The sequence below is a fragment of the Taeniopygia guttata genome, chromosome 2 (genome assembly GCF_048771995.1).
Source record: "Taeniopygia guttata chromosome 2, bTaeGut7.mat, whole genome shotgun sequence".
NCBI lineage: Eukaryota > Metazoa > Chordata > Aves > Passeriformes > Estrildidae > Taeniopygia > Taeniopygia guttata.
The window spans coordinates 41,397,788-41,424,085 of NC_133026.1; the positions used below are offsets into that span (position 1 = coordinate 41,397,788).

The 26,298-nt window shown below is 40.0% G+C and overlaps 2 protein-coding genes across 3 annotated transcripts in view; one reads left to right on the plus strand and one right to left on the minus strand.

The window, feature by feature from the left end:
• STT3B (STT3 oligosaccharyltransferase complex catalytic subunit B) overlaps positions 1 to 4,209 on the plus strand; it is a 51,054-nt gene extending 46,845 nt beyond the window's left edge. The window contains exons 15-16 of the mRNA XM_030265008.4: positions 414 to 626; positions 2,559 to 4,209. Of these exons, the coding sequence (XP_030120868.4) occupies positions 414 to 626; positions 2,559 to 2,639 (294 nt within the window). The 3' untranslated portion in view covers positions 2,640 to 4,209. The remainder of the gene's footprint in view (positions 1 to 413; positions 627 to 2,558) is intronic.
• Positions 4,210 to 6,287: 2,078 nt separating this feature from the next.
• OSBPL10 (oxysterol binding protein like 10) overlaps positions 6,288 to 26,298 on the minus strand; it is a 113,549-nt gene continuing 93,538 nt past the window's right edge. For both annotated transcript variants that reach the window (XM_030265011.4, XM_030265010.4), the window contains 5 exons: positions 21,943 to 22,426; positions 13,284 to 13,470; positions 11,668 to 11,850; positions 9,757 to 9,910; positions 6,288 to 9,046 (listed from right to left, as the gene is read on the minus strand). In XM_030265011.4, the coding sequence (XP_030120871.2) occupies positions 9,002 to 9,046; positions 9,757 to 9,910; positions 11,668 to 11,850; positions 13,284 to 13,470; positions 21,943 to 22,426 (1,053 nt within the window). In that variant the 3' untranslated portion in view covers positions 6,288 to 9,001. The remainder of the gene's footprint in view (positions 9,047 to 9,756; positions 9,911 to 11,667; positions 11,851 to 13,283; positions 13,471 to 21,942; positions 22,427 to 26,298) is intronic.

Genomic DNA, 26,298 nt, shown 5'->3' on the forward strand with positions numbered 1-26,298 from the left:
GCAGGGCCAAATTTAACTGATAATTGTGAACTACTTCTTGATTACATGGAATAACTGTGGAAGTGCAAATTACTGCAGTGTAGGCAAGAGCACAAAGGCAGCAGCTCTGTTGAAAAAACAGTGCAGGCTGCTGCACCTCAGCCTGTTCTTTGAGTTGTTTCATCTCTGAATGCAGACAGGGTAGTTTTGCTGAGACATTAAGTACTGTCTCCTGTGACAGCTGTAGGAGTAAGAATAGATTTGTCCCTTAGGATCTCAAAGGTTTTTCTGTGTAGTAGAGTAACCAGTGCAAGTGTTGCCCTTTGACTTGGACCAGCTGAAGACATTGCCTTATAGTATGAAGTTTCACAGTTTGCAGTGATTGGTGTTCTGGGTTTTGTCTCAAACTAACATGCAACTTTTAATTTTTATAGCTGGATTTTCGGACACCCCCAGGATTTGACCGTACACGCAATGCAGAGATAGGCAACAAAGACATTAAATTTAAACATCTGGAGGAAGCCTTTACCTCAGAGCACTGGCTTGTTAGAATATACAAGGTCAAACAACTAGACAACAGAGAGACACTGGATCATAAACCTAGAGTAACCAACATTGTACCGAAACAGAAATATTTGTCAAAGAAGGTGGGTTCCCAGTGAAGTAACTGAAAGGGGTCAGGAGTCTATTTTTAACAGTGAATCTCATAGCTGGTGAATTATATATTTCCACTAGCCAGAATGTTATGGATACTGTTCATGTTAGTGTCCAATATCAGACCTGCCTGCTGGTAATAATTGTTAATTTACTGTCTGCTTTACTTAAAAGCATGTGAAGACACAAGGCTAGATTTTTTTTAGGCAGAATGCTAACTTGACATAGAGTGTGTCACTGGCTGTTACAACTCTTAAGTCTTCATGTAACTGGAAGTATAATCTCTAAAGTACATCAATTCATGTTTCAGTAACTATGGCTCACTAAGTAAATGTGGAAGTTGCTTTCTGACTTTGTTTGAAAGTAGTGATGCCTAGAAGTTTACAAATGGCAATTTTGTATGAAATAAATTAAATATGAGACTTTTGTTGATGGAACATTAGTGTCTGTCTGCTTACTGCTTGAAGTCATCTTCACAGTTTTAGTGTTTGTTGTGCTGGCCTCCTTCAGCCTATTAAGAAAGGCCTGTTCCCAGGGGAGTTGGGGGGACTGTTAGCAGCCCTCTCCTTCACAACATCTGTTTTCTATTTATTCAAATAGATGTTGCAAAAGGAACTCCAGAACCCCGTCTAACAAACTAGTATAGGCAGTAGACTTACACTGTGTCATGGAAATACAAGTAAAAAACATTCTCTGCAAACAGAGAATGTTAAATGTAAAGATGCTTATTTCTGTGCTTTGATGGGAAGTACATAAAATAAGGCATTTGGAAGTTGCCACTGAAGCTAGACATATCTTGAAAGTACAAGCTTTGTTGTGCCTGTCATACACTTAACATTAACAACAAGGCTGTATTTATCTATGATAGATGCACCGACCCCAGTTGAGCCTTGGATGTGTAAATTTTCTGTCTAGAAGTTGATACAGCTTCTGAAGGCTGCAGTAACAACGGGCTCTACTTCCCATTAAGAAATCAGAGAACCAGTGCAGAGCGTGGGGCAGGTGTCCAAGCTAGGATTTCTTAAATACATTCCAAGGGCTCCTTAGTAGCCAGTTTTTCAGTATTTGGTTCCTTACCAAAATTCAGTCCATCTCCTATCACGTTAGGAATGACATCATTGAAGCTCAGAGATAAAATGTGTCTGAATATCACATACTAGTTTGTATCTATCTCACTTTATTATAATCATGTTGTTGGTGTCATGTTGATTAAATGCAATTTTTTAAAATAATAACAGACCCTGCTGGTAAGCACAGCAAAGTGCAGCAAGGGTGGGAGCTGCCACCTGGCATGTGTGTTGAATGTACAATTCTACCTGCCACAAACTATGTACACAAATCTGAAGTTAATTTTACCTATGGCCAACATTAGTGGTCCCCCCGCATTACTACCTTAAAAAAAAAAATCTAAAATAGGCTGATAAAGGAATGTGCAGGAAGCGCTAACTAAGCAACCTACAGACCAACAGCAGAGTTTATAAGACTAAAATGGGATTATTCAGGTTTTTTTCTTTGAAAGTTGCTGCTTTGAGCAAATATTTCTACCTAACTTTTAAGAAAATCAAATAGTGCAAAAGATGCAGGAAGGCATTTCCAAACAAAACTAAGTCTTTTACCAGTTTTGCTCTTTGGGCATATTAGAGTTTTATCATGTTGGTTAATTATTAATTCTGCCTCAGCACATGCTTTGAAAACAATTCTACAGATCTGATAGGGTTACAAAAGCACATTTTGTGCAAAAGCAGCTGTTAGGCAGGAATTAACAATCCCAACATTGAAAATAATAACTGGATAATGCCGAGTTGAGGGTTTAGCATTTAAGCTCTTTAAAATTAATCTAAAGCTCAGGCATTGAATGCACATCATTAAACCACGGTCAAGACTAAATCATTAACTAATACCTGTTGTTCTGTTTTTCTTTTTAGACCTCCAAAAGGAAGCGTGGCTACATTAAGAATAAACTAATTTTAAAGAAAGGCAAGAGACCCAACAGGAAGACAGTTTAAACACACTGTTCTGATTGCTAATACGAAGCAGTTGTCCTTGAGATAACCAGTCTTTGCCTTTAGCTCAAATCATGTTTCACAGCAACATGAGGGTACAGAACCATCATTGGTCCAGATTATTGTACAAAATTTTCAGGCAATGTCTGATTAAAAATATTGGCTTATTGAGAACAGCTGTTTTAGATTTGTAATGTGAAGCAAGACAGAGCTGCTATCCAAGTCTAGCAGCATTTTTTTTATTGGTACATATTATCCTTCAAATCTGTTGAAAATTTGGACTGACTTTACCAAAGAACCCTGTAATTTGGTCCTTGGCACATGCATTACTTGTCAATCTTTTCTGGAGAACACTGTTCAGCTGAATAGCAGCAGTATGAAAACTGGAATGGTGACATCTGAAAATGACTCTTTTTCAACAAGAAAGAGATGGCAGAGCTCTCTCAAATTCAACTTTCAAAACAAGTTACTCCCATGATTATTTTTCGATGGTTTCTTTCATTGTCCTTTTACTCTTGGCTGCAGGCTGGTTTTGAGCTGGAGTGCAAGAAGCAAAGCTGCAGTTTTCACAAGAGGTGACAGGACAGATTAATTGGACAAGCTGCTTTTGTTCAACACGGGATTGCAGTATTGCTGCCTTACACTGTCATTTCATAAGGTAGACAAGGCAAATCTTGCACACTGTAGATACAAGGGCTAAATTTGTAACCTCCTAAAAGATCTGAAACGACAGTAATGAATGCTATAACAACATACCACTGAGCACCATGGAGCTGCTGGTGCTTCAGAACAGAAATAAAACTATTTTAGGTGAATGTTTACATTGGTAAAACAAGACTAGCCTGGTTACTGGGCAAAAGAAGGTTGACAGGTATACAAAACCCCTTTTCTGTGGCTATAAGAGGTAGAAGATTTGCAAACCTCTTCAGCCCTCACTGCCTTTCTGGCAAGGGTGGAAGTTTTTCTGGAAATCTGTTTCTCTGCATTTTATTTGGAGTGCTTAAATCAATTGAAGAAATTCCTGCTCTAGTGCTATTTGCTTTGTCTGTCTTTCATACTGGTTTGGGTTTTTTTTAAGTGGTGAAAACTGTCAGATTAAATGCACTAAAATATAAATGGAGACTGAACGTGTTCACTTTCCAGCTATAAGGAAACTTTATACAGACTTGAAATTTTTCTTTAATTAAAATGAAAGGGTTTTTTTGCAGTTTGTTTTCCTGCCACAGGTTGTAACTTTTTATAGAAACAAATCTTGCATCAATAACTTGATGCAAAATGCAGAATAGTATGTACCGTTCATGAAGAAAATGTAAATTTACAGTGTTCTGTGAGAATGTTACTGCTGACTTCTTTCCCAAGGTGTAGAATATTTTTTTGATTTATGAACTCATTTTTGACTCCAGTGGTTTATACAGACCAATACTACAGCTGCAACATTTTCACAAAGGTAATTAAATCTGGATTTCTGGCCCCTGTCGTTTGGAGATTTCATTTTATTTTGTTGCTTTAAAGCTCAATGCAGACCAGTTGTCAACTGTAGGGGAAAATAAAGTTAATTCAAGTTTTGTGTTAAGGCTGTTGTGTCAGTTTTGTTGTGATTAACTTGATAACATGTTGCTTGCAGTCCTAGTCATAAATTAACACATTAGAATTCCATATTGCAAATCTCCTGACTTCACCAAGCTGCCATAATGAAGCCACAGCATCTTCTTAACTCCCTCCAGTTTAAACTAGACCAAATCTAGGGCCTCTGCTGGGATGAAATGAAGGTGGCTGTCCTATTTCCAGGGGAGAGCAGCCTGACTTCCCAACCACACATTGCAGCAACTCCTTCCAGCATCTGGAGCTCCTCAAGCTGCTACAGCTGCTCACCCACCAGCAGAAGGGCTGATTGATGATGTGATGCACGATTCCTAGTGTCTTGCTGCTTCCAAGCCAATCTGCATCCTGACCATGGGTGAGAAATAAGTGATCTGACATTTGGAAGATCACCTGAAAGGCAGCAGGACAGAGGCTGCCAGTCAGTCCATGGCTTGGCAGTAACTCAGCCTTGTTTTACAAAAGGAAATAGAAGATTGCCGTCCCCTCTTCAGGTACATTTACATTTGGACAGACTGTCTTCAGCCTTAGGTGACAGTGTTCTCTTTAACAGCAGAAACAAGTGAATCTGAGGCACGTGAAATAAAAATAAGCCAACTGCAGGGATCCCAGCCAGTCTGGGCCTAAAGTTGCCTACTACTTACCTGAGCTTTATTGTTTTCTTAAATCTAACATGACTTCAAGAATTCTGACAATATTCTGCAATTAAAATGAAATTAAAAGCTGGAGTCATTGAGGCATCCACTTAGAAAAAGCAAGATTACAAAGAAGAACTGGCACTGTCTCACATTCCTTGGTTCCTCAGGAATCTGCATTCTCTGTATGTTTACAGCTGCATCCTGGAATCAAACAGCTAAACTAACTCCTGCCTCTTTAGGAGAACTGAACAGCACTTCTACCAGCATCTTCCCTCTTCATCACACACACTTCCCAGACTAGTTTATTTCCTTAATTCCAGCCATCCTTTTTCCTTTTGTTGTTCTACTATGTCAAATTTTGAAGCATAGTTACCTCAAAAAGTAAAAAAAGAAAAACAAAACCAAACACAACAAAAGACACGTGAGCCAGGGTCAGGTCAGCAGTTGCTAAGGAACTAAAGCTGCAAGTGTCGAACTCAATAATACTGCATAGGTTTTGTATCTCTTAATCATTACTGGTGGGAGCAGGGAGGCAGACAGTGCTGTTGGTAATCCCAGAAGAAATATTTTGATTTGCAGAAGTAATTTCGTAACAAGGAGAAAAATCATTAATTAAATATCTTGATATATTTACTCTTTAAAAAGCAGCTGAGTGCTTTGACAGAGCCCCTGGTACATACCAGTCTCATCAGGATTAAAAACTGGAAAAAATCATATCTAGTTGTGACTAAAACATCCTCACATCTTCAACCCAAGTGGATAAATTGCTCAAAGATGAGGCCTTGAAGCAATGCCACAGAAGGCAAGGAACAGGGCTGGATAGTGTTTCCTGCCCTATTTATGGGCAGTGTTCTTTTCCGTTCTGCATAAAAACAAAGTGTTCCAGCAAGATTGTTTCCAGCACTGTGGATTAATGTTTAAAGAAAACCAGAAGGGCATTATCTAACACTTGAAAAATGCTGACCACGATCTGTGTGATTCCTCTAAGAACCTTTTTTCTCCTCATGCAAGTGTCCAATGCTGCAATAATGTAGAGTTGTGTTTTAAGAGGTTCTAATCAAGAATCTCTGATAAAGATTAAATGAAATGGGATTTTCAGAAGCAAGGGTACACCTTTACCAATTTCCTTTTTACTTGCCAAAATGAAACAGATGTTTCCCAGCCTTTCCTAAATCTGCTGTTGCTGCCCAGCCCTGTTTTCCCTGGATAGAGCTATCCAATATAAACAAAAAACTTACCTTCAGAGTGTCTGGGAGAATAAGCAGGGTGGAAAAGCCTCGCACCAAACTTAAATTAACCTAGCAAATCACTTCCATGGGAACCATGCTCTGGTGTCATACACAGCTCCTTGACAGTCAGTGACTGACACCACTGAACTAAGGCTCCCATGGAAAGAGAAAGGGCATCCCGCTACTAAATGAAACAAATCTTTTATTCATGAGCATTCTCATTTTAAATTCACAAATTATGAAAGGAAGGCAAATCAGAAGAGACTGCCAGAGCATCTTTTAAATGATAAAGGTATAAATTTTCTTTCTGAACATTTCTAATTTAAGAAAGAAAAGGTTGCATAGGCTTTCTACAGGTGTGCACAAAAAAAAAAATTGAAGTACATGGAAGTTTTTACATTACAATTCAGTGTACATCAGCTACTTGAAAAGGAAAGTATTTACTTGCAATTCCAAGACAGCTATTGGAACAACCTACAGAATAAGGCTTGTGAATATTTACTTTTCAGTCCTGCAAAATATACTGAACACATACTATCAGAAAAATAAAATTACATTTGTGAATCTTGTTCTGGAATCTCTCACTGATGGGATCTTTTCTGAAAGACCTTTTTACGTTCGTATCTCCCAAGTTAATTTGGGAAAGAAGCAGTTGCCACTGCTTCGACCACCATGGCATCAGGGGATTCTTCATAGCATCAGAACGGAACAAAACATTGGCCAGAGCACAAGTGGAATGTCCTCGGCATGCAGAAACAACCAACCATGCAGACAGAGAAAATCTTCAATAAATTACAAGCACAAATTTCTCCTCAAAAGAACAGCTACAGCATCTAGCCTTGACAGTCACACCATCCCAGCTGAAAGAGGTTTCTCCTTCAGGGGCCCAGGCCTGCATGCCTGAGACACAGAGGTTTGCAATGGCTATTTAATGAGCATGTGCCTCGTTCTTTGGTGTGTGAGAGGGTTCTGGGAGGATGTTCCATGGGTTTAACTCTGCTTTTTCCATTGTTCTTTGCGATGAAACTACAAACTGTAGGAATACTTTTAGGTACTTATCAGACTAATCTCTAGAACAAGAGTGGATCCATTATAAAGTGAATTCTTGCAGGTGGTAAAGTACAAGTGTTCCTGATATACTCAGTAGCAGTTCAGTGATTACTGCAACAGGATCATTTTGGTTTTGTTACAGAAAACTGTTACATCAACCATTCCCAAAAAATAAGATTTTTTTCCCCTCTTAAAAAAAAAGTGTCAGTTACAAAACCAAGCTCATACAATCCACGTTTTTTAAAAAATAGGATTTAAATCATTTAGAACGTGAATCTTTCTAATGTGCAAAAAACCAAAAAAAAAAAAGACAGACTAGAGGACTAAATAGATTTAGAAGGAAAAGTAGCCAGCCACACCTTCATTAAATACAGATCTGAAGTTCAAATCCAAAGGAAAAACTAATGGAATGTTTCCTTGTGCACACACCTCCTCCGCTCAGCCTTCTGAGCTACTGAACAGATTTTAACATCTACTGAAAAAACAAAATGCAGGACGCACAAGGACAGATGTGAGCAATGCTTTGACTTAGATATCTTCGTAGTATAAGCATAAGTCAGTGTATGAACAAAGCAGACAAAAGGCACAAAATTACTCAGCTCTACAGACGGGCATCCATGCTACTGTGTGCTAGAAATACAGTGGGTTTGTTACGGGGCACTGTGGAAAGAAGCACTGAGCACATTTTACATGTGCCTTTTGCTGCCACCTCTCTCAAAAACATCCTCACTTCCAACAAATACACACTAAAAAGTGACAAAGCCTTAACACACTTCTAGAATCCACTTTGTCAGTGTCACAGTGGGTACCTTAAAAAGCAAGATCAAGCGACAGGATGTTCTAATTTTTCTTTTTAACACTACGAAACAAATCATGTCCCATTTCATTTCTTTCATTCATAAAGTTATTGTCTCAGCGGAATAATTCACTTAAGTGTTACTTTTACATCAGGGAATCATTTATCTGGGAAGGCTAGTTTTATATCACCTCTACTCATCCAGATGTTTTATCAGAAGCAATCCCTTTTAGTGGAACATGTAAGCCAGAAGTGTTGGCATGACAGCAGCCAGAGAACGTTACACAGCAAGATTAAAGTTACCAGAGCAGCTGGCCCAGGGGTGGTGACCAGAGATGGGCTGAACAGCTGGAGCATGAATAGACAAAGCAGCGAGGACACAACGGGTCAGTGTGAAGAACAACGTTCTGAAGAAGGTATTGCTACTTCTTATAGGGTGGCAGGAAATTCACACTCGTCAGTGACAGGAAACACGCCCTGAACTCAGGAACCCAGAGCGAGCACAGCCAGTGGATCATTCTTACGTCAAAGGGAGTTACTCGCTGACTGCTCAGACAGATCCACTGCCATTACGAGACACGTCACGTTTTAAGTGCAAAACATTTTTGGCAAAAGTGAAAAATAGAAAAACCTTAACCAGTACTAATAAAAAAGTATTTTCTTAAATACTAGCACAGGGCCTGATCCTGCAAGCACACAATTCAGGGAACCCCGGCCGAGTCCAGCCAGGGTTCTGTGCCCGAACACTTGGAGGAAAAGGTCTTTGAGTTGCTATTATGTTGGTACTGTTTACATGTAGTGTAAATAACACACACAACACATGCACACCGTGGGTACTTAGGGACGTGTGCCTGTGTGTCTGTGGATCTGCACACACAAAATGGCTCCTGAATAAACTCGAGCTCGTGGTTATTTTGAGATGCATCATTCACAGTACATAGCTTCCTGTGAGGATCTTCTGGGAACAGGACCTATTCAGGGACATCCTGAAGTTACATACTGTATCATTTTAATGCCTTTCAGGTAAAGTTACGAGGCAACTGCTCTCTCCTGTCAATGGGTCTTCCAGAGAGGATTCACGTACAGCCAACCGTCACCCTGTAAGAAAATTATGCAGAGTTTACAAACAAAATTTATAAATTCTGGAACTATGTCCAGACAAAAGCTAAAATAAGACCAAACAAGAAGCCATCCCTGTCACCTCAAAATTCTGTGTTTAAAGAATTGCCAAGTAACGTAGGTGGGAGGGAAAAAATTGCAAGGGGGAAGAGATGCAATGAGAAGATGCAAGAGATGCTGATTTAAATATCTAATGCAACAATTCCCGCAGTCTCATTTCCCCTCCATCTTTCCTCCAAGAAAGGAGAAAGATGAACTTGGTAAAATTTTTTTCCTTTTGCACAGATGAAACCCAAGACCGTGTTTAGGATGTCAATGCTTACTTACTTTACTGGATAAATCTCCCTAGACTGTGCTCATTTTAGTATGCTAAGATTATTGGGGAATTGAGTGTGCAGAATTTGAGAAATAAGGGCTGGATTTTACAGAAAAACACATCACTTTATGTGCCTAACATTAGGCACCAAAAATACAGATCAAAATCAATCTAACTGAAGAAAAATGAACAAGTTGACAACACAGACACCGAAAAGCCCACTGGTCTCTTCAAGAACCAGACTCTGTCAAAAAGAAAATTTAAGCAATCAGTGATACATAACAATACCAGCTCATGAAAAAATCCACAGACATTCACTTGTCCCCGGTGCAGGAACTTGCTAAAGGTCTCTAAACCAAGAGACTCCAAGTACCTCTTTGGCAAAGTATTTGGGTTTCCAGGGAGTTGTGAGCGCGGCGCGCTGCCTCTCCTCCGCTCGCTGTCTCTCTTCCAGGCGGTGCTTGTGCTCCGTGGCGGCATCGATGTTCCCCTCCTTCAGAGAGTTGGTGACGTGCTGCCACAGGCGCCTGCCCAGGGAGAAGAGCACAAGGGAGGTGAGAGAGAACAGCTCTATCACAGCCCAGTGCTGCTGAACACCAGACCGGTGAGCAGCAGGCTGAGGCCACAATATCCATGCCAATTTTCCAATACTGTAGCTTGGGAACCATCACTCCTAGGATATTCATCACATTTGTGGACCACATTTTCAGATTCACTCAGCTCCCAGTATTTTGCAGTGCCATTTTCTCAGCAGACTCTGTTTATGTTCTTTTCACCACCTGAGCTTTTTTTTTTTTTTTCCTCAGAGCAGGTGGATTTATATCTACCATCTGCAGTTCACATCCCCCAAATAACAGGCGTTTAATTCTGCATTTTTTTGCAGGTAAATTTTTGAATTATAAGGGAGTGTCAGCCAAAACCCAAGAGTGCATTGACTGCTCCAACGAGGTCACTAGCAGAGGAACTGATTCTAGGGAGCTCCTCTGGGTCTGTGCTCTGTATTCTCAGTTACAATATTTACCAGCACAGAGGTACACATTTCTCACACAGCTGACCACACACAGATACAGTGCCTTGTATCAGCCTAGCAGAAGCTTTTCTCAGAAAAGCACTGAGAAAAACCCTCACAGAATGGTTTGGGTTGGAAGAGACCTTAGAGATCTTCTAGTTCCAGCCCCCCTGCCATGGGGAGGGACACTTCCCACTAGACCACTCTGCTCAGAGCCCCATCCAACCTGGCCTTGAACATTGCCAGGGATGGGCTATCCACAACTTCTCTGGGCAACCTGTTCTAGTGCCTCACCACCCTCACAGTAAAGAATTTCTTCCTAATATGTAATCTAAACTTCTCTCTGTCTGAAACCAACCATAGCTTTCACATACATCCAGGGCTGTTTAAATGAGATGGTGTTCACAATGTGATAAACTGCAGATCCTGCAGAGCCACTGGACTGATGCAATTTGCTGACTACTATCTAAACACCACAATAAATACACTGAAAAGGTTTCCTTACTTCCTACAATCTTTATGTTCCACACTACAGGGTAAAAATGAATTTGTGGATAAGCAAGTGGTCTAGAAAGTAGACAAATTGTATCTGACCCTGCACAGTGACTCAAGACACCTTTGTAAAATAAAAAGACATTTACAGATAATAAAATGTAGTTTAACTCATATTTTAAATCCTTCAAAATATGTTCCTAAAATCAATTAAAGTATTGATTTTTCTGAAGATAAACATCAACAGTTATTGACAGTGAGTACAGAACAGGTTTTTTCTAAGGTAACTAGTCAGAGTCAAGCACATGATGTATGTGCCAAAAGCCTCAAAACCATCTGTATGCGTGTCTTTATATCTCATAGTGCATCACATTTCATATTTGTTTATACAAATATATATATTCTAAAATATATAAAACATGAAGCACCAGTTTCAACGGGTACAATATATATACCAGTTTGAATTGCTTGCAACAAACTGACTGATTTGCCTACCATGTTGCAATCACTTCAAGAAGCAGGTGAAAACACTGCATTACCATTTTCCAGATGCTCATTAAAACAAATAAAGGCATTTTCCCCATCTACAAAATTGATGTACTCGTCAGTACAGTGTAATTTATGTTCCAAGGAACCAATACACAGCCTCAGCTCTGTGTGCCCAGATTTCTGTTCTGTAGGAAGCAAGGAATTTTTGAACCACAGCACTCAGACCTGCAGTTGGCTTCCCTGCTCTGTTCCCACCCAAAGTTCAGGAGAGCACTGCAAAGCCTCTCCTCTTACCTCGATTCCAGCAGCCCTTGGTTTGCTATGGGCCTGATCTTTTTCCTCATAACAGGCAGTTTGGTGGTGTCAATCACTTTGGTGTCTCCGTTGCTGTAAGTGAATTCCAGGGTGCCATTCCATTCTCCCTGTGCCTTGCACACAATGGTGTTTGTTGGATTGTGCTTTACTTCAGCTGTAACCCTGATTCAAGGGGGAAGGAAAAACAGACCACAGAGGTAACTGGTACCATTTATTATCAGCACATGAAAGCACTACCTTGCTAAGGGTGCAAGCAGCTTCCTACCTCCACAAATCAACTATTCAAGCAAAGTAGTGATGCTGCCTCCAAATAAGAAACTCATCCCAGGAAAGCTCTTCTAACACTGCAACAGCTTTGGGATGACATTCTAGCTAAGAACAGTAGTAACCCAACTTAAAATTCTGATACTCAGTTCATGCCCTGACCAAATGGTTACCTCAGAACTCTGAAAAACAATCCCTGACATTGATGTGACATTTTCAATTCATGATACTTTCACGCCTGAACATAATGCTGTCAGCGACCCATGTCAAAAACTGGGTATCTTTGTTTTCTTCTTTAGCTCTGCAATTTCACTTCTCAACTGCTGAGAGGCAATGATTAAAACCACCTCACCAGTCAAAGAACTGGTCTGAGAGTGAGCAAAATAGACAGGTAGGACTGGGAAACTGAAATGCAGGGAGCAGTTTTGTATATGTGTCCATGAGCATGCACATGTGTGCTTCAGACATGTGTATTTCATGTAAAATAAAATTAGTTTTTTAATTACTAAAGTAATGCAGTACAACTCCCCCAATTTTTTACTCAACCTGATGGCACCAATTATTAATCTACAACTTAAAGAAAAGCCTGTCAAAACAGCCCCACGTGGACATTTACCTGAACACAACATTGAAATGGTTGACACACATGTGGAAGAATAGCTACACCATCTGAAACAAAACAGAGGTAGCCATGCAAAGCACAGTCTCCTCTGGACACTGCAACAGTCCACAGCAGAACAAGAAAGGCATCTGATGGTAATGACTGGGACATCAATCTGAACGTGGAAGCAAGACAGGAGGCTGTCTTGCACAGTGTCTCTTCACACCCTTATTAAAGGGGAACCAAAGAAGGTAAACAACATTTTCACATTTTCACTATCTGGAATTTGTGTGGAGGTGAGAGTCCCCAGTAGGGAGCTACACTATGGGCAGTGACACTTCTGCTTCTCTCCTTTTTTTCAGGAGCTCCACCTGGAACACCAGTGCATCTACAAGACACACAGAAGCAGCAGCTGGGGTAGCAGAAATATTGCCTTTTCCACATATATTTTTCTGATCCTACACTTATAGCAACTTTTACAAGCAACAAAGCCTGGAGAGATATATTCACTTTATTTTAATGAGAAATACATCCAATTCAGTTAAACAACATAATATGTATTGCTACAATAAACTGCCCTAGAGCTCTAAGTCATCTCCAGCACTAACAGGAAAAGAACTTAAGCTATCTGTCTATAAAATACTGCAACAGAAGAACTGAACAGATGCCCAAGAGCCTATCCCCAGAAATCTACAGCAGGTAAACAAGAGTAAAACAGTAATTGCTGTACCTGTGGACCTTCCCTCCATAGAAGGGCTTGGTGTGGAACGTGACCGTGGCAGAATAGCCCGTTCTGGCACAATTGATGTTGACTTTCCCTCCAAGCTCCACCCATGGGATGGTAAGGATTGAGCGAGCGTAGGCACTGGGCAGGGTGAAGACATACTCTTCCTCATGTTCCAGCAAGTGAAGAACACCTGTGCAGGAAGAGGAGAAAGTGAGGTGATCAAAGGTCCTCTGATAAGACCTGATGGTCACTGATCAATTACCACCATCAAAATGCACATCCATGGAGAGCACTGTCTGCTAAGAAACTCTGCTCTCTGGAACAAGATTCTTCCAACAAGCATTTTCAAAAGCATCCCATCTGACTGTGTATTCTGTGGTCCTGCATGCTACCAAACAACTTTTCAGAAAATCTGACTGGATTCCTCATTTTGTATTACTGTTAAAAGCTGGATAAACATACAATGTCCACCTAAAAAGCCATACTGAAAATTCAGATGCTCTCTCAGTGTCCTATCATAATCTCTCTCCAGAAAAAAATATGGGCATGGCCAAAGGACTGTTCACTTCTCCTTGAGTTAGAAACAGCCACATCCTCCACAAATTCCCTCTCGATGCTGTGAAGGCCTCTAAGTCTCTGTGGGCACAAGAAGAAAACATGGCATCTACGAATTTCCCATTAACTTTGCTCCTTAATTTCCAATGCCTGGTTTTTCACACAGGCTTTGAAAAAAATCTTGCATAAACAAAGAGGTGCCCAGCAGGGCCACTGCTCTACTAGCACCAAGTCCAGTGTCTCTACCAGGCAGAGAAAATTACTCATTCTGTAAAGGTTCCTCCACCCTCAGCACTATGAGGCTGTAACTAAAAACAACACACGACAGCAGCAGTTTTTCAACATTACTTGGAAGTTGCACAAAGAAAGTTGCTTTCCTGATCAGACCTTTGCAGCTTCCCCTGGGGCAAGGATACAACTCTATCCCCATAAAAACTGTAGTTTGGTCTTCAGGATAACAGGACATAAGACCAGGAAAAGAGCACCATAAACCTTGCACGCAAAATTAGATCATGCAGTGTATTTTTTACTAGAGTTTTACAGGCTTTTCTGTCCCATTTACTAACTGCCTAAAGGCAAAAATGACAGCTTTGAAAATATTCACAACAGGGACTGAAAATAACCTATCACAGAAAGAACTCAGAACCCAGAAATATTTGAAAAAAAAAGAAAGGAAAGTTATTTTGACATAGTAATGGTATCTGTTTAGCAGCAAGATAAGCTTGAGCCCATGTGCCTTCACCCTGGGGCAGGCAGGGGAAGAACACTCTGTTAGTGGTATTGATCAATCTATCTGTTTAAGGGAATACTGACACTACTTTTTTCAAAGTGATCTCACATTTAATGAAAAAGTACTAAACAGGAACCCAACAGTACTGCTGCCAATATGAAAATATGCCTTTAACGCTGCATGGAAATGCAAACTTAAATTAAAACACACTCAAAATTAAAAGCATAGAGCTCTAAAGAGAGCCCTGATCTTGAATATTGGCTCCAGCTAACAAAACTAAATACAGGCACAGGAAACTCTGCAATTTGTCACTTCTGCCTTCTGAAGTTATTTCACAGGAAAACATTTGCAAACCAGAACAGCTTCATGCAGTTATTCTCAGAACCTCTGCAACCTCAACCTCTCAGCAGCAACACAGCCAGCACATGCACTCCGGCAGGGCTGACACAAGCAGCTGGGAGTGCAAAAGCAACAGAAAAGCCACATCTTAAAAGAATCTTTAATCATTTAGTCTTGGAACACAAGTTCCTCGTGTCACGTGCTGAGCCCTCACCAGCAGGGAAAGGCCAGGAGGACACAGCCAGAACGCACACACATTCTGCCTCAAGCTTCCTCGGCTTCACACCTGCAGAGACATCCAAGCTGAACACACTGCAGGAAGGCTGAACTATCCAACTCACTCTGGACACGCACCTGGGAAGAACTTTTACTCCAAAAACTACTCTGGATAACAAACCATTAAATGGATGCTATAATAGCATTAAGCTAATAGAGAACAATTGTAGAATTACAGAATGGCTTGGGTTAGAAGGGATCTTAAAGATCATTCAGTTCCAAACCCCTGCCACAGGCAGGGACACCTTCCAGGCTGCTCAGAGCCCCATCCAACCCGGCCTCCGACTTCCAGGGATGGAAGTTTGGGCAGCCTATTCCAGTGCCTCAATACCTGCACAGAAAATAATTTTTTCCTAAAATCTAACCTAAACCCACTCTCATTTGAAAGCCATTCTCTCTTTTCCTGTCGCTACATGCCCCTGTAAAAAGTCTCTCTCCCTCTCCCATCCTGCCCTGACCATCACTCTGTGTGATGTTCCTCACATGAGAGGAAAGTGGTATGATAAGCACAATTTCCTTATCGGTCAGTATAGGTTTGCTCCTGTCCCCCTGATGGGATCAAGAGCTTTTTCTCCCTAGTCGGGTGGGAGGGGCTCAGAGCTGCAGTGCTGCCACGAGCACATTTAAAGTGGAGAGCAAACAGCAGCAGTGACCTTCAATGTAAATATTTAGCCACCACAGCAGGTTAGATATTAAAAACTGAACCCAGCTCTCTTGGCAGTATTTTTAGCACCTGGTAGCATATTTTCTGAATTCCTTGAACACCTGAATAAATACATTTTTTAATGAAGTGCTATCTCACTTGAAATATGACTCCAGCTCCATAATTGCAGTCTAAAGAGATTAAAGGGCAGATCTGAAATACCCATGACTTGATAATACTTTTAGTATTAACCCGACTGTTTTGCATTCCATTGTTCACAGAGCCCACATGCAAAATCTCATTTAAATGAAGCACCACAAATGCTGTGGCTGCACCACCACATCTGAACAGAGACCTGTGCTCCCTTACTGGAGAGGAAGCAAAAAATTACACTGAGATTTAACATTTGTAACAGGTACCACAATTCGAAGTAACTCCCCACCCTGCCAAGGTCAGTCTTGAGAAATTAAAAGTCAATGAACTGAAAGCTAACAGTTACTTTACAATGTGTCATTTTAACATCTGCTTATAATCATTACATTGCAACTGATCTTTAAAAACAACTTCTGGAAAATACACAGGCTATTTTTTTTCCCTTACTTCCCTGCTGTAAAGGATGATTGAAGTTTAGTTTAATAATGGCTAAAAGTAAATACGTATGAAAAGTTGTAGAATATTCTCCCATTTTTAGCTTTTTCCATTCATATCAAAGACTTCTTTCAAAAACTTCCAATTCCTTTAAAAAAAATCTAAAGTATTTATAGGCACCATATACAGAAGAAAGAATACACCAGACCAGTACTCTGGGAGGAACAGTGGATTTAGTAATCTGATTTGTTAGGGAAAAATACTACAGAGAAGGGTGAATTTGTTAAAAAACCATTGCAGGATATTGAAATTCCCCCTTGAAATGTCCTCAACACCATTTACTCCTCCTTTTGACTACAGCAATGTATTCAGAGTCACACCCCTATCCATGACCCCTCAGCCTGCATTAAAGGAAGTGATATGTTTGGCATTTCACTCTCCCAGTTTGACTCTTACATGTCCCTCACTGATGCTGCAGCTTTGTGAATTGATTTCCCAGTAACACATATTGACAAAAAACCCCAGAGGAGGCTCTGGATCAATAGGCTGCAGAAGAGACATGTGGGATTTAATGCTTCCCACTGCCTGCATGGAGATCAATCTGAACAACAAATGACACGTGGGACACGAGGGGCCTGGGGCAGTTTCCCCATTTAAGCAGCTCCTCACCCTGTCTGTGTTTCTCAGAACACACCAAGAGGAGCAAGTTACGTGTGGGATGAGCCCCACACAGTGTTGTGCATCACCAACTGCCCAGACCTCCACAGGAAAACAGGAGAAGCCAGAACTTGGCTCTTACTGTCTCAAACCTTCCAGGCAGCTGTGCTGAGCACTGCTCATTTTTCAAAGACTGGAACCATTTGCTAAATTAAGTAATGAGTGCCATGCTATATAAAAACGGTTCTAAAAACCCTGAGCTAAAAAATATTAACGCAAAAATGAGTACTTGGGGAACTACTTAGGTAGCTCTAATTGCATGGAGCAATCAAGCTTTGGGACTGATAAATTTAAAAATCACTCATTTCTCAGTACTAGAAATTATAGACCTGTACATTTATTAATACATACACATACATGTATTTGAACAGAAGAAAAAAATATATAGGAAAAAACATTCATTGCTTTCTTTTAAATTTACCCTGGAAAGAGCACTGAACCTTTTACCCACCAATCAGATATTTTCAAGCTGATTTTCAATTTAGAAAAAATAATTTTGGAAGCCTATGCTTCACTACTTTTTAAAGCATTTAAAATAGCAGAAGTGAAAATGCCAGACGTAACTAGCCACTTGACAATCCACAGCAATCCATTTAAATGTACTTTATGCTCTCTGCAAAATTAACCCATAAATCAAAGATGACACTTTTTGTTGGATTTTGCTGCTCTGAACCAAAACCCAAGAGCAGAAAAGAAATGGGCACAGCTGACACTGAGGTGTGCCCACCACAGCATCCTTACCCCACAACCAGTATAGGATGTTTAAACATCCTATGGACCACGTAAAAACCATTCAATATTTATATTGACTTTCTCATCCTTTACTAATTTAAATCGTAATGTGACCCTGTTCATTACAGCCTCATCTCCTCCCTCACTCTTTCATTAGTACATAATTAACACTAACCAGAATGAGGGACTGCACATGCAACCTAAGTTCTTTAATGCAAAATACCCTCTTTTCTATTCTGGGTGGTTTCTCTTGAGGAAACTCAGTGCTGACTACTCTGAAGAATGGGGGTTTTGTCATACAGCAAAGAAAAGCTGCAAGATTTCATTAGCAAGCCAGATTTAGACCACGCATAACCAGAGATGAAGAAAGGCTAGCATATAAAACAGCTCCCCACATGGATTTCCAGCAGTGCTCTCCCAATTTTTCAGCATCTCTGCAACTGATACTTACTTTGAATTAACCAACAAAAAACACAGACAGAAAAAAAATATCTTAGTCACTCTGAGGTGCAACATACACAAAAAATCACACCACTGAGCTGTAGCCTTTGTTTGCCAAGACCATATCATCCTTAAGTCCCCTAATTCTGTAAATTCCTTTATAAACCTTTGTACTTCCATGGCATTCTATGTCAGCTTATAACAAAAACCATAAAAAACAATGTGCTCTATACATCTAAGGACTTTCTATAAAAATATGATTCAAAGCCTCCTCAGACTCATTACCATATTCTTTACACACTACAGGTCCAAAAATTCAGTACTACTTTATTTGTGCAAATAGCCATCCACAGTTGAAACAGCTTCAATGAACTGTTGGAGGGACACACTGTGTTGTTCAGTGGAGAGCAAAGTTTCAAAACACACCACAGTTGCTTGAGGTTTCTGGTCATCATCACAGAAACACAGAATGGCCTGTGTTGGAAGGGACCTTAAAAAATCACCTAGTTCCAAACCCTCTGCTGTGAGCAGGGACAGCTTCCATTAGATCAGGTTGCTCATAGCCCCATCTAATCTGGCCTTGGAAACCTCCAAGGATGGGGGAGGTTCCACAACTTCTCTGGGCAACCTGGTCAAACAGAACTGTTCTGATACATATCTGACTAGAACAAGATGGTCACTCACTACCACCAAATTATTCAAAACATTAATTACAGATCTCTAACACTCTATTGGGAAGGATTTTTTTTTCCCCTCTCACAGATCAATTAGTACTGATTTAATCTGTAGTATAACAAACCTAATATTAAACCAACAGCATTTAACCCAAGTCTCAAAATGGACACAGGTATATTAGAGGCATCAAGGAAACTCTCTTTCAAGTAACATGATGACACATAAAAAATCCTTTCTGGTCTTACAAAAAGTGAAAGGCCCACACATGTATGCAATTTAACTCCAGCAACAGGCAAAAAAAGGGCTGAATGAGCATAATGAGGGGTAATTCTAAAAAAAAGGAAAAAGAGACAAGACAAAATCTCAACAATAGCACATTATTAGTTTGGTCATCCAATGCACAGTATCAAAAAGAAAAAAACAACAACAAAAAAACCCAAAAAACCCACAACAAGCAAAACCCAGAGATTTTGATGATCCATGAGATGTTAATTTGTCTCCCATCAAAAGTAGGATCAGTGATACTTAATTCCCCAGAAACTCACTTAATCTGCTTTTAAAAGATTAAAATAAGATTCTACAACCTTACTAGCCAACTCTGTTGTGTGAAAGTTTCTCCAAGGAGCAAGCTTTAGTTTTTCTACCTACCTTAAATAGCTTCATGTGCCTTCTGACTAACAGCACCTTTCCACAGCCCAGCTCCCTAACTTCACTAGACTAACCCACCCCGTATAAAATGTTGCAACTTTAACAACTCCCTAAACACAAGAGAAAAAATCTTCAAATTGTATTTCACATTACAAAAATTAGTAGGTCCTGCATTACTAGGTATATAAATACAGGTTTAGGTTTTCCACACTTCTAGTCCAACAGCTCCTTTTTGTCAGCTCAGCAATCTATTCCCTGGTACTCACACTGACCTCAATCTACTACAGAATTTATACTTATGCAGCACATAAGAAAGAAGCATCTACAGTAGATTCTCATTTTTGCACAGCTTGACAAATCTACACACCAACTTAATCAGGAAGGCTTCCCTGGACCTAAAATAAATAAACAAAAAAATTAAAGTGCAGTTTCAAGTGAAGGAACTGCACTGCCAAGCTGGCATTTTAAACTGAGGCTGTCAGGCTAAGGCTTGCTGTTTTCAGATTATAGAAAAGCCTCAGTGGTACAACTTCTTGCTGCCCACCAGTCCTCAACATGCAACAGAAATGCTTGGGCTGCACTGAAGTGTCCCTACCACTTCCCAGAAATGCTGTGACTGTGAATGTCCCTGCTCTTGCACTGCTTACATGAACAAAAACTAAACTGGTGATCCCAGACTTCCTCCCAGAATGCACATCACAAAGAGAGCAGCAAACCTTGGAATAAAAGAGTTTGCTACTGCAGATGTTCCCCAAAGCCCGCCTCCACTCCTGGGATGTCTCCAGGATCATGACAAAAAGAAAGAGTAGAGGGAAGAACTTATTCTCACAAGCACACATTAAACAATCCTTGGGGTGAGTAAGCAGTTAATTCTGAGACCCTTTCTCTCTCAAAACTGGGACACATCAGGACTTTGAAGTCTTAAATAATCCCCACAGCAGACACCCCCAATCCCAGGGAACTGTGTGCACTAGCAGCAAGAGAAAAAAATTTCCCTACTCCCACATAATCATAAGTGACTTTGTGTTTAATTTTATTTCCATTAAATAGTTCCCTTCACTGAGCAAAAGAGCACTAGAAATGAACATGTACCAGAAAAATGCAGAACGTTAAGCCAATGACTCAGGCTGGCAGTAGTACAGGCAGGGCACAGACAGACCCATTTCCATTCTGACACTCCCTTCCCAACTTCCTTAACTCCATATTCAAAGCAAAATACCTAAGTCATAGGAAGAAGGAAACATACGTGCTAACATAGACTTTATCACAAGGGTATCAAAACCAGTAGTAAGGAGCTTTCATGCTTCTTCTATTAAAAAAGGGAATACATTGCCTTCAGGGAAGGAGCTACTGTAGTCCTTTCCACTGGTCTTTAGTTTTACATAGTGGAAATAGCAGAATATACCTGTATTTTTTCACCATAGTTATTTTGCTGCTATTAATAAGCAAACCCAAACTGTTGCATCTTCCACTCCACTTTTTTTTTGGCTGCTGATAATACTACAGTATTTAACATAATGGTGACAAAAAGAAGCAAGTTGTCTTCATACTTGAGACTACAGTCCAAAAACTAGTTAAGGCAAAACACTAAAATACATACATAGCATCTTACCCTCAAATGGCCAAAGAGACGAAATTGCTTAGAAATACACTTATCTCAATGCATTAACAGTCAGTGACAACACTGGTACAAGTGTGTGTATCAGTTCAGATCATGCATTAAAGATTTGTTATGACTCCCTGTATTTCTGAACTCAAGTTGGTCAGTGATTTATCACAATGCAGACTGCATATGTATGATATAGAAAATCAGGATTCACACCTCTATCACATGACTTTCTAGAAAGTTTATATGAAGATACATTAACTTTGCAAACACTACAGAAATCATGATTCTTTGCAGAAACTATGAAAAACAAATGTTAGGCTTATGCAAAAATGTGGTTCTTTTCATTGCTTTTTTCCAACAGTGAACACCAGATCCCATATTACTTTACAAGTGACCAAAAATGTTGTCACAGAATATGCTATAATTTGTCATTTGCTATTATAACTTAATTATTTCTGAAGTCTGGCCAGACATATTAACAGAGTCTCATCAATATAAGCACACATTTATATATGCAATGTGCATTTCACATTCTGTCTGGAGAGCAAAACGTTATATGAACCCTACAGTTTTAATTCCAAACTTCACAAAAACAGTCATGAGGTTCTAATCAAAGGTCAGAGGGAGAGCAAGTAGGAAAACATTTGGATTTCTGTTGACACACAGAAATATTAGCTAAAAAAAAGCAGAATAAAAGCACATTTCTTACCTTCACCTACCATAGAAACACCTATTGACATGCCCATGAACTTGCTTTTGGTCCATACGTGAGCGTTCACACACATTTTCTTCTCTTTGCACTCACAGTAAAAGCAGGATACCGGTGGATGATGAGACACTTGCTCAGCTACAAACCTCAGCTTGTAGCACGTGGACTGGTCCTGGCCAAGCTCCTTGGCTGAGTCCTTAGAAACCGTGGAGGCACCATTAGTTCTGAATGCTTTCACTTTATCTTTAGGCACATCCCACGAGCAGTGAAACGTTTCACCAATTATAGGGTTATAGGGCTTCTTGGCAACTGCTCCCTTTCGGCCTTCATGAAAAGCTGTTAGATAATACTCCACAAAGCAGATAATTCTTTCCTCGGGAGTGGCTCCAGCTGCAATTGACAAAAACAGGTCTGGATGGGCCATGAAATTTGCATACATCTCCAGCAGGGATCTTTTCTCCAAAATAAATGTTGGAAGCACTACCTGTATGCAAAGCAGACAAAGGCATATATGATTTCCCTCTGAGCACACTACTGAGGAGAAAGGGGGAGAGAGAACAGATAGGACAGCTGTAATTCTGACCCAGCCAAATTTTGGGATAACATATTTCCCTCCCATGCCACAACAATTTAATTTTCTTTGCAGTGTAAATAAAAAGTGAAGGAAATAAGCAGTGGCCTTGATACCCATGCAGGCTGCTTCCTATTTCATTATTACTTTCAAGAGCAGCTCACACAACAGGGATGGGCTGTTCCATGTACTTGGAAATCCACCTTTTCCTCTCCTCTCAGTTAATAAACCAGCCATTGTTTTCTTTGTTTACAGGACACAAAAACATTCTTTCGTATAAACTAATGTACACCAAACGTCAACAAACCAAACTAATCATAACCCTCCAAAATGGGAGAGGCACACCCTCCCAAACCACCAGAAGATGAGAATTTTATATGAACGTACTGATCCCCAACCTCTAAGTGGCAGAGAATGTAAGGGGCACATCCATCCCTTCTGTCAAACATCTGTGCTCCATATTTCACTGCTGGGCCACTGACTGCCCACTCTATATGGATTAGGTGCCTTCCAGCCTCTAAAAAACCAACCCAAGGAGATACAACCACAACCAAATATGAAGTCTATTTCCAAGTATAAAACCATCCCCAGGAGCCTTCCCAAGAGGCTGTAGGGAAGAAAGCACTCCCCATTTGACCTAGAGTGTCATGATATGTAATGTACCCCCACAGCTCCCAAATCCCCTGCCATCCCCAAGATCTCCTATGTCCCTCAAACCCACGGCACACCCTCTTCACTGTGGTGGGCCCCTGCAAGGCTTTGCTTTATTTCAGAAAACTTTAAACAAAAACTACACAAACCATTACATTGATATAATGGGAATAGAGAGGCTCCCATGAGCCCAAAAAAAAACCTGGGGCTGAGCACTAGGCAGTCTGCCCTGGAGGGAACCAGCGCCAAGTGATTTGGATACAGTCTCAAGGGCCTTCCCTAGCAATGCAGATGTTGCCCAAGTCACTCACTCCACAATAACACTTTGTTAGAAGTTTCCAGTGAAGCATCCTGGAGGGCACTGCAAGGCAAACAAGGCCTAAGGGACATAATTTATTTGTCTCCCTTCTTTCTCCCCCATGCTCCCCACTTTGTGCAGGTCTGTCACAGGGGAGCTCAAGGGTTGTTCTCTCATGACCAAAAGGAACATCAGGCACACACAAATTTATCTTACGCGAATACAAGTGGCTCAATGATGCCAGATGCAAACCAAGAGTTGTCCTCCATTATAGCAATTCTTCTGCTTTCCTATTTAAATTTTCACTGCATTTACTTTTTCCCTTTCCCAAAAGCAAGGGTTATTTACAGCAGGCAGGGAGCCACTGTTTGTCACAAACACATTCGCCTTCCCCCTGCTGGTCCAGCTTGCTATTCTAAGTGGGACCAAAGCACAGATCAGCCTTTTTGGATCTCATGGATAATGAAACTGAAGCTTTCAAACTTTTATTAATCATTCAGCCCTTCTCAAAGAGAACTTGTAAACAGGAACAAGAATTCCAGTCACAGCAGCTCAAACAGAGTCTTTACAGCTGCACAGCAAGTCACAGTAACTCCCTGCAAAAAGAGAGAACTGCTGTGTCTGGTAACTTACTGCCTGTTGGCTATCTCCTTCTGTACTTCCTATTTACACACATACAGTCCTTTATAGGCTAATAATTTTTACAAGTTTAGACATAAATCAAGCAAAGTTCCATCTGTAATATTCCTCTGACTCCACTCTCTAAGCCTTGAAGACTCCACATGATTTCTGCTACCAACCTATTTAGGCCCTGAATGATGGAGGACGTTAATTTCACACTATGTGGGGCAGATTGAGTGCTAAAGACAGCCTACAGTCCTGGTGATGTGACAGTGGCAGGCTGAGGAGATTAGTTTTCAAAAGTGAAATCCAAAACTTTGTCTTCAAAGTGGAAAGCCAGTAAAGTTTTCTTATTTTTAGCTCTTTAAACAATTCCATCTTATTTGCAGCATTCTCATTCTGACCAGATATTCATTATCCAATATAATCTTTAAAAAACCGCAATTCCGCAGTTGAGATCCACAATTCAGGATCTCATTTTAATATAAACTATACACTAAAAAATCAGGTTACCAGAGGGGAAAGTGACACCAAAACATATAAAAAATATCTCTAACTTCTGCCTAGAAATACCAGTAATGCCTTTGTGAGTTCACTGCAGAGACTTCAAAGGGCAAACTCATTTGAATAAACAGCACTCTGCATCTCACTATGTCCAAGAGCCTCTCTCTAAAGACAGTGACCTTTATTAGCACAAATGGAGGAGAAGAAAACTGCAGACCATACTTCAGATGATGCAGATTTTATGGTACAACACTAAGATTGCTGTGGTTTCATCCCCCTGTGGTGGTCATAGAGTCTTGGTACCTCCTCCCTTAAGTCCTAGATGTGCTTTGCTTAACACAGCTACACCAGCACTGTCTCTAAATAAGATGTGATGTATCACTGGACTCTAATTATTGAGTTTCAAGAATCAATTTAAAATCTGAGTAATGCCTGAAATCCAGCTCAAATGATCTTGCTTTAAAAGCCCAACTAAGCTGGAAATGACATCCTTAATTGTAGCAGGAATGGATCCACTGAATAACTGAATTGTTTCCACACAAGGAGGCAGAACTATGAAATAAAATAATTGAGTTTTAAAGCTTACACAACAGCAGTATTACAAAATATGCCTATGAAACATTGCTTTTATTAAATAATCTCATAGCCTCAAACTTTCAATATGCAACATCACCATACACCAATATAGAAAAAAAAATCACACCAATCATTTTTTTAATTGGCCCTATCTTGATTTCTGCAGAAATAAGAAAAATAGAAATAAACAAATTTGCAAGTTTACTGCATTCTTCTTGCCAGCACTGGCTGTTGTGCACTCGTGCTAACACTCCAGCTTTTAAAGGAATGAGGGTTTCAACTTTTCTGCAGCCAGACAGAATTAAGTGTCCAGAAAAATACACTTAGGAACCATGTTCTTTATACGAGCTTTGAACAGGACTATGAATTATTTTTTTTTAATTGCATAAGAAGTCAAAACTGACTAATTTTTTCCTATGAGAAAATGCCAGCATGGCAACCAATTGGACAAAAGAAACACTCTGGAATAAATACCAAGTCTGAAGCAAAAAAACTACCTCACTGCATTCTAAAATGTTAGAACAATCTATTCTTACTCTTTCTCAGGCTTCAGATGAAAAGAAAGCAGTTTAAGAGGCATTTTTCCATTTTCATTGAGTTTAAAAAGACAATACCGGTTGAAAACTTGATTATAATCTCCTAGGTTTGAATTCACTTAATTAGATCTGAATGCAACTGAGAAAAATGAGCACAATGTCTTAAGAATAGAGATATTTATCCCCACTATTATTTACTGTGAGGAAAAACATGGGTGTCAGGATCATGCCCTATTTTTTTCAGAAATCCAGCCAAGGTACCTCATGCTGAGATATCCTTCTCTTAGAGGTGTAAAAGCTTTCTTTTCACTGTAATCTGTGTCATTGTGGGAATAAAACAAGCTATTTTCATGCCACTTACATTTTAAATTTGCAAGGTAAAAGAATATCGGCAAGCAAAGTAAAACTTATGACATCGTGAACACACTACAATGTTAATTTACAACAGGTTGACATTCTGCAGAATTACTGGCAGCCCTTTTAAAAAGAATGGCAACCCTTTATTTTTAGCACATATTAACTGTGTAAAGGAAGGTAAAGGAATGCAGGGGAGTGATCATCCATCTGTACAAACTGTTATTTGTACATTAACTGCAATT